The sequence below is a fragment of the Chrysochloris asiatica genome, unplaced genomic scaffold (genome assembly GCF_000296735.1).
Source record: "Chrysochloris asiatica unplaced genomic scaffold, ChrAsi1.0 scaffold00031, whole genome shotgun sequence".
NCBI classification, from domain to species: domain Eukaryota; kingdom Metazoa; phylum Chordata; class Mammalia; order Afrosoricida; family Chrysochloridae; genus Chrysochloris; species Chrysochloris asiatica.
Window position 1 is genome coordinate 13,629,076 of NW_006408549.1, and position 8,316 is coordinate 13,637,391.

Genomic DNA, 8,316 nt, shown 5'->3' on the forward strand with positions numbered 1-8,316 from the left:
AAACACTCAGGAATATACAATCATTCAAACAGCCAAAGGGCATACCCTGCCCCCTGGCCATCAGTACACATCCCCTCTCCCTCTGTTAGTCTAGAATCCTCAGGTGCTTTGTCTCTCTATCTCATCATCTCTGCCTCCATCTCTGGTGTCGCTGCTTCTCTGTGTAGGGTCCCACACTCCACACCTGCTCTTCTATCTTGATGGTCCCAGGGTACTCCACTCCAGGACTGTAAGATCAACCACTCACCCCTTTTTGCTACAAAATTTCTACCTTTACAGTTGCAACAATCACAATTAGTCATGATAACAATTACTATCGAATCATGAGAGTCTTGTCCCCATCTCTTTTCACCAGTCCTGCTAGACAGGATGAAAACCACTCAGTGGGGATTCTAAACCCCACCCCACCCCCGCACACTCTGAATCTAAACTCCCTCTTGAAAACTTGTAAGCCAGTCACTTCATGCCTTTACAGCCTTCCCCTCCCCATTTTAGGTAGCCAGTGTCTAAGTTTTCCATCGCTATCAACCCTGCTTACAGAAGGGATGGGGATGATACTTGCTGTAAAGATTATTTCCCTCTTGGTTGGCATTTTAAGCCACTACATCCATAAGTATAGGTCAGGGTCATCAGATTGTAGCAATTTACACTTGTTTTCTTAAAAAACAACAAACAACTCCACCACCACCCCTTTTCCTTCCTCTAGTCGGGTTCTGAACATCCAGCCATTGAAGCTAGGTCCAATGGGCACTATCTGCAAGTTTGGGCACCCTTGTGCATATCCTCATGCTTCACTCTCAGCTCTAGCCCTCCATGGCCATGGGCTCAGGAGTCCTCAGGTCTCACCATACTTCAGGCCAACCAGCTTTCCCCATACTCCAGGTTGATGGGAGTCTATGTAACTTGGTCGGACTCAGCCAACCTCTTCATTGCTGCTTTTCCCCCATTTTCTCTCACCAGTAGACCAACACGGTCGCCAGCAAGTTTACATGCCTGCTCATGTATTCCCTTTGAGTTTCAGTCTTGGGAGGGGGTTTGTCCTGAAGGGACTTGATTGCTTCCTTGATGGCTCCCCAGTGAACTCATGGCTTATATTTCTTGTGGATTTATACCAAGTAGAGGAATTGCTGGATTATAAGGTATTTCTATTTCCAACTTTCTGAGGAAGCACCATACTCTTTTCCAAAGTGGTTGGACCTTTTTACAATCTCACCAACAGTATAAGAGGGTCCCACATCCTTGCCAGCATTTATTGTCCTCTGCTTTTTTGAACTTCGCTGTTATTGCTGGTGTTAGATGATATCTCACTGTTGTTTTGATTTGTAGATGCTAACTTTTATATATTTCTATGATGTCACATAAAATACTTTAATCCTTTTATTTTGAAATAATCACAAATGTACTGAAAAATTTACAAAAATAATACTTCAAAGAATCTCCATATATTCGTCACCCAGATTCCTCAAATGTTAATATTTTACCATACCTGCTTTCTCTAAATAAGTAAAAGTTCTTTTTTTTCTGAGCCACTTGAGGGTAATTGTAGAAAGGTGTTTTTTATTCACTTCAGAGTGAATTTCTTATAAACAAAGCCATTCACTTGTATAATCACAATACAGTTATCAAAAGCAGGAAGTTCGTATTTATATAATGCTACTGACTTCATCCATGATTCCTCAGTTGTCTCACTAATGTTCCCTATGCAAAAAAAATCATAAAATTCTGGTTCAGGAGTCAGTCTAAAATCATAGGATACATTTGATTGTCATGTTGTTGTATTATCTCTTCATCTCAAACTTAGTTCTCTTTATTAATTGACATTTTTGAAGAATGCGGGCAAAATATTTTGTAGAATGTGCCTCATTTTGAGTTTGTCTGCTGTTTCTTCATGATGGACTCAGATTAAGTGTTTGTAACAGGGATACCACAGATGTGCCATGCTCTTCTGCCTAGTTCAAGCTTAATTAAATGGCATTTTTAATGTTATTCTTGCTTTTAAGTTTCAAAACAATGTTAGTGTTAAGAACTATTGTTGTTGTTGTTATTGTTAAGTGCTGTTAAGTCAGTTCTGAATCATAGTGGCCCTTTATAGAGTTTCCTAGGGGCAGCTGGTGAGCTTGAACCACCAACCTTGTAGTTCAAACCAAACTCGCAGTTCAGCGCATTAGCCTGCAGTACCACACTAAGGACTCTTAAGAAGTATTGGTGGTGGTGGTTATGTGCTGTGGAATCGGTTCCGACTCATAATGACCCATGAAACAGCTGGTAGTTTTGAACTGCTGACCATGAAGTAAGCAGCCCGATTTTGTAACCACTACGCTGCCAGAGCTCCTTCGTGTTGTTTATTAAAAAACTAAAGAATATATAACTAAACTAAATACATAAGTCACTTCTTACATTCTAATAATAAAGCTTACGATTAGTTCAGATTTATCATATACTCATCTTCCCCTACTATTATTATGGCACATATAAGGAACGAGATCCATCCTGTGTATTTTAGAATTTGTAAGTTAAGTTGGACCAGGTACATGTGGTTCTTATTTAGACTTGTTGTTGTTTGATGTTAAGTGCTGGCGAGTTGGTTCCGACCCATAGCGACCCTCTATAAGGTTTCTGAGGAGCAGCTGGTGAGCTCAAACCACCAATGTTGTGGTTCAAACGGACTTTGCAGTCCAGTGCATTAACCCACAACACTACACCAGGACTTACTTTAGTGCAAAAAAGTGCCCTGGTGATGTAATGAGCTAGCATTGGAAGGCTAACTGCAAGTCAGTAATTCAAACCCATCAGTTGTTCCACAGGAGAAAGATGAGGCTGTCTGTTCCTGTAAACATTTACAGTCTCAGAAGCCCTAGGGAGCAGTTCTACGGTTTCATTTTGGGTTTTAGTCAGAATGAACTTGATAGCAGTGAGCTTGTTTTTTTCGGTTAGTACAATAAATCCTCAAAGACTCTTCAGTGTTTTATAAACTACATGCATAGAAAGTGAATGTGATTATGATAAAGTATTTGTTGGGACTTCTGATGTGGTGCTGTAGGATCAGTACTGGGCTGTGAACCAAAGGTCAGTAGGTCCTCAGAAGCCCTATACAGGGTCACTAGGAGTCGGAATTGGCTCAACAGCTCTTAACAACAACACCAGGAGTTGTTTCATCCTTTCAAAGTGAAGGCAAATTTATATCCTATTAAAAGACAAACATAAACGTTCGTTTGTCAGTTGTTCATAACCAGGGACTGCTGTATTTATTCTTTGCAGACTGGTAACAAAACTTTTTGTGAATGTTTGCACCTGGCCAGATAGAGGTCTTGTTAGCTTTGAAGAGAAAATAACTTTTTATATGTTTTAAGTATATTAAAAGGCCAGTATTTGAAATATACCCATGATAACTAAATCTCTGTAGCCCCTAAATGTCATTGAGTGTTTGCCAACATTTGTGCTATTTGAAACCACTCTCCTAAAACTGTTCTTGAGTGGCATTGTGAGAAACCTTAGATATAAAGGAATCATTTTGTTTTTAAACACAAAAAATTGGCAATCCATACTTTGATTAATTTGCTGTATTTGAATTTTCTTTTCTGGTCTAGCCAATCAAAAACCCCCCAACAGGGAAGAAATATGTTAGATGCCCTTGTAATTGTCTCCTCATTTGTAAGGATACATCTCGACGAATAGGATGTCCAAGACCTAACTGGTAAGAGATAAAGATTCATTTGTTAATTAATTCATTCATTCAATAACTAATTATTAAAGGCTCATTATGTGTTTCAGTTTGTTCTAGACAGAGTCTTTGTCCTCAAATTAGTTACAGGTCCTAGACATTTTTGTTGTTGTTGTTCAAGGAATGATAGGCTTGATTTGAGTTTAATGGCCATAGCTCTGGTAGTGTAGTGGTTATGAATCGGGCTGCTAACCTCATGGTTGGCAGTTCGAAACTACCAGCAGTTCTGTGGGAGAAAGATGAGGCATTCTGCTCCAGTAAAGATTTATAGCCTCAGAAACCCTGTGCAGGGTCACCATGAGTCGGAACCGACTCCACGGTACTTAACAACAACAACAAGGTGTTTGTAAGACATAGTATTCTGAATGAGCACAATAAGTATATTTAAGTACTTATACACTATAATAAATAAGTGACTCGTTAAACTTATTTTAAGATGGCCTGTTAGTGTTGTGTCATTATATACTTCATTATATGCTATCCTAGTCTCTATTGAATCTATCTAATAAATTCTTGAATAGTTTACACATGCAGATGTCATTATGGATGTACTCAGATGCAAGTATATCAGGACCTCAACTATGTGATTTTCTGTGATTTATTGCTTTTTGACCATTGCATGAATATTTGGTAACCTTATTTGTTGATGAACCCAGACCCTGATTAAGTAGGAATCCTCACCACTGCAGAGATATTTGGTAATTACTCATCCTGGTACCTTCATAGTACATATACATATATGTTGGTATTGTAATATTTTAACTCAATTTATTTAGTTTTCTACCAAATTCAAGTAATCCTAAGCAGGGAATAACAAGAATATTAAACATATAAAACTTTGGAAATGGCAGTTAAATACCTCCTAAGGGCATTGGGTAAGACCAATACTTAAATATATGATTTCTATCCCATGTATCCGAAAAATCCTCATTTTTTGCTCTTGAAAGACTGATTATTACTAATAATACTATCTGGGCTCCAAAGCTTAACAATTAAATTATAAAACAAGTATAATGTATTTTCAATGGTACATTCTGTCATAAACCATATATTACAGGTTTTGCCCACAGTTCATTTGTGAGATAATGAAATTGTTTCCTCTTTCCATAGTAGACGCATAATTAACCTTGGTCCAGTAATGCTTATTTCTGAAGAACAACCAGCTCAACCTGCATTGCCAATCCAACCAGAAGGTACAAGAGTCGTGTGCGGGCACTGTGGAAACACATTCCTGGTAAGTAGCAAACATTTGTCTCAGTGACATCGGCCTGTAAATATAGGTCATGTTCACATAGCGCTAACAATTGCCCTTATTCTCATGTGCTGCTTGAGTAAAAAGTGGTCAAAAGAGATTAGAATAGAGTCTCGATCCTTACTTAGGGACTGTCTGTAGCATAGGAATAGTGGGGAAAGAGGAGTACATGAAACTCTGAATGTAAGAGGTGATTAATTTTATGACATTCTCAGAGCTGCAGCACATTTTGTGAATTAGATCATAGGTGCCTCCTCTGGTTGTTCCAGTTGCACAGAGGAGCCCCTTTGGGTGAATTAGTGAGAAACGGTACCCTTTTATATCCGGATGCTTAGCCCCAGTCTCACCTCAGCAGAGCACAAGGTGGACAATCTCATAAATGTCCCTATTTTATGCCTTTAGATTCACAAAAGATTCTTATTATAATGTATCTTATCCTCTCTGATTTTAAAACTTTATTGAATTAGATTAAACTCTAATCTCGACAGTTACATAAAGCTTCATATAGAAAGTAAGGAAATTTAAATAATTTGATATCACAAAGAGTTAGAGGAGTTTTTGTTTTATATCTAGAGTCCTGGTGTGGCGCTGTGTGTTAATGAGCTGGACTGCAAGGTCGGTTTGAACTATAAGATTGGCCGTTCACCCTTACCAGTCACACCTCCTAAACCCTATACAGGGTTGCTATGAGTTGGAATCACTTAACAACAACAACAGTTTCCACATTAAGTTTAAATGTATGATAACAGGCTCCATAAGGAATGGTGGTTCTTAAGTGATGTCACGACTCATAGCGACCCTGTGTAGGGTTTCCGAGTTTGTAAATCTTTCTGGGAGCAAAAAGACTCATCTTTCTCCCATAGAGCTACTGGTGGGATCAAGCCCCTGACCTTGTGATTCACAGTATAGCACTTATGCTCTAGAGCCATCGTGCTCCACTCAGGAATGGTAAGAAATTTTCTTTTGTTGTTCAGTCTTCATTGAATACAAGAAATTTTCCCTTAAAATGTGAGTATTAAAAGGTGCTTCCAACTTCCAGGCTGTAGGAATGGAAATGGCTGAGCTAGCAGCGGTAAAACCACTGTCACTAATGGATGAACAAACTTAAGAAAGAGTAGGTGATTTGCTTTAAATTTTTAAAATTTTCTTATATGGATACACACACACACACACACATATATAGGAGTCCTCGTGGGGTGCTGTGGGTTAATGCACTGGATTGCAAAGTTGGTTTGAATTACAAGGTCGGTGGTTCAAGCTCACCAGCCGCTCCTTGGAAACCCTATACAGGGTCTCCATGGGTCGGTACTGACTCAACAGCACTTAACAGCAACAACAACAAATTTTTACTTTTAGTACATCAAGTCATACACAGTTGCAAATGTCAATCAGAACTATAAAGCTTATAGGGGAAAATGGGTATCATTTCATTATCTAGCTCCACCCCAGTTCTCATCCCCCAGTACTTTCAACTTTCAAATGCCCTTCTGGTATTTACTTCCATGTGTTTAAATTATTTGCTCACACTCTTTCTTTTTGCTTAATCATTTCTAGGCATTACCTACCAACTTGTAAAATACAAGCCAGAATGTAGCCTTCACACCACTCGTATTCAGTCCCCACTTCCAGGCTTCCAATAGTCGTAATATTTGTTCAGTTAACACTTAGTGTTTCCATTTTTAAGTCCTTGGGTTATGGCACAAGTGGTGTGTGTTGGGCTGGTAACCGAAAGGTTGGAGGTTTAATCACACCCACATACTATGTAACAAAAGGCCTGAGAATCTGCTTCTGTAAAGATTGTTGTTGTTGTTAAGTGCCTTTGAGTCAGTTGTGCCTCATAGTGACCCTGTATAGGGTTTCTGATGAGTGACTGGTGCGTTTGAACCACTGACCTTATGGTTCAAACCAACCTGGCAGCCTAGTGCTACAGGCCACACCAGGACTCCTGTATAATTTTGATTCAAGAATATGGGAGAAATTAGTGATTTGTGCATACAAAATTAAATAAATCTGAAAGGAGATGGGCAATTATTTGGAAATTTTTAAGTTATACAGGAGAGAAAATGCAGTATATTGCTTGGCTTAGCTGTGAACATTATTTACCCAATTAGAAAAATATAAATGCTCTGTGCTTTTGTTGTTCTGTTGTTATTGTCCTCTTGTGACTTTGGACACTGGTGGGGTTCCTCTAAATTCAAAAGACAACAGAAAACAAAACAATAAAAACACATAGTGTTTGTATTTTTATACTGACTTTGATCATTTCTATGTGGTTTATATTTTCCTGTTTATTCTCCCTTATATTTCTTTTTCCTCTTTTATTTTCTCCAGTGTTCTGAAATTTCATGAGGAGACGCTTTGATAGGAATCCTGGTGTAGTGCTATAGGATAAGCACTGGACCTCATGGTCAGTTTGAACCGCAAAGTCGGCAGTTCCAACATGCCAGCCTCTCTTCTGAAGTCACTGTAAGTTGGAACCTACTCAATGACACTTAACAACAACAACAGTGTTTTGATAGGGGTCCTTTTGCACTTATTGTCTAATCTTTCAGTTGTTGGTAAGTGCTTTCGAGTCAGTTCCGACTCATAACAACCCTGTGTAGGGTTTCCGAGGAGCAGCTGATGGATTTGAATCCATGACCTTGAGGTTAGCAGTCCAGTGCTTATCCTACAGTGCCACACCAGGACTCCAGTTATTCAGTGGACCCTCTTAAAGTGGATTCATAAACTTCAGTCTTGGTAAATTTTCCTATATATTTTCTCCACTTAATTTTGTTTGGTTTGTTTTTCTAGAATGGTTTCTGTTAGGCCTGCGACTTTTTTTTCTTTCTGTCTGTTCCTGTTTTCTTTTAATTCAGTCTTTTTGTTTTAATTTCTGTACTTTCTCAACTTTTTGTTGTTGTTGGTAAGTACCATCAAGTCGGTTCCAACTTATAACAACCCTGTATACAGTTTCCAAGGAGTAGCTGGTGAGTTTGAAAATCTGACCTTACAATGCAAGTTTCCTTAAAAATTTCAATTTCAGATGATCTAACTTAATATTCAAGAACTTTCCATTATTCTCTGGTTGAGTTTTCCATTTTTACAGCATTTTATTCATGGCATCATTCTGAAACTGTTCATTGTATTTTTTTCTGAAGTCATAGTCTTCTCTATGCCTTACATATTTTTTATCCCCATTTTATCTGTTTCTCCCTCACTTTTTTCTACTTGTTTTTCTTTTGTAAAAGAGATTTTTCTAGAAGTACAGTCAGGAGCTAGGATTATTTATTTACTTATTTTCCATTTCCTTCTACATTTTTTAAAGAGCTCTTAAATATTAATATCAATAAGTCTCTTTTTA

At 38.2% G+C, this 8,316-nt stretch overlaps 1 protein-coding gene across 1 annotated transcript in view; it reads left to right on the forward strand.

Moving 5' to 3' along the window:
* TMEM55A (transmembrane protein 55A) overlaps positions 1–8,316 on the forward strand; it is an 86,027-nt gene that overhangs the window by 59,040 nt on the left and 18,671 nt on the right. The window contains exons 3-4 of the mRNA XM_006859225.1: positions 3,588–3,694; positions 4,832–4,955. Of these exons, the coding sequence (XP_006859287.1) occupies positions 3,588–3,694; positions 4,832–4,955 (231 nt within the window). The remainder of the gene's footprint in view (positions 1–3,587; positions 3,695–4,831; positions 4,956–8,316) is intronic.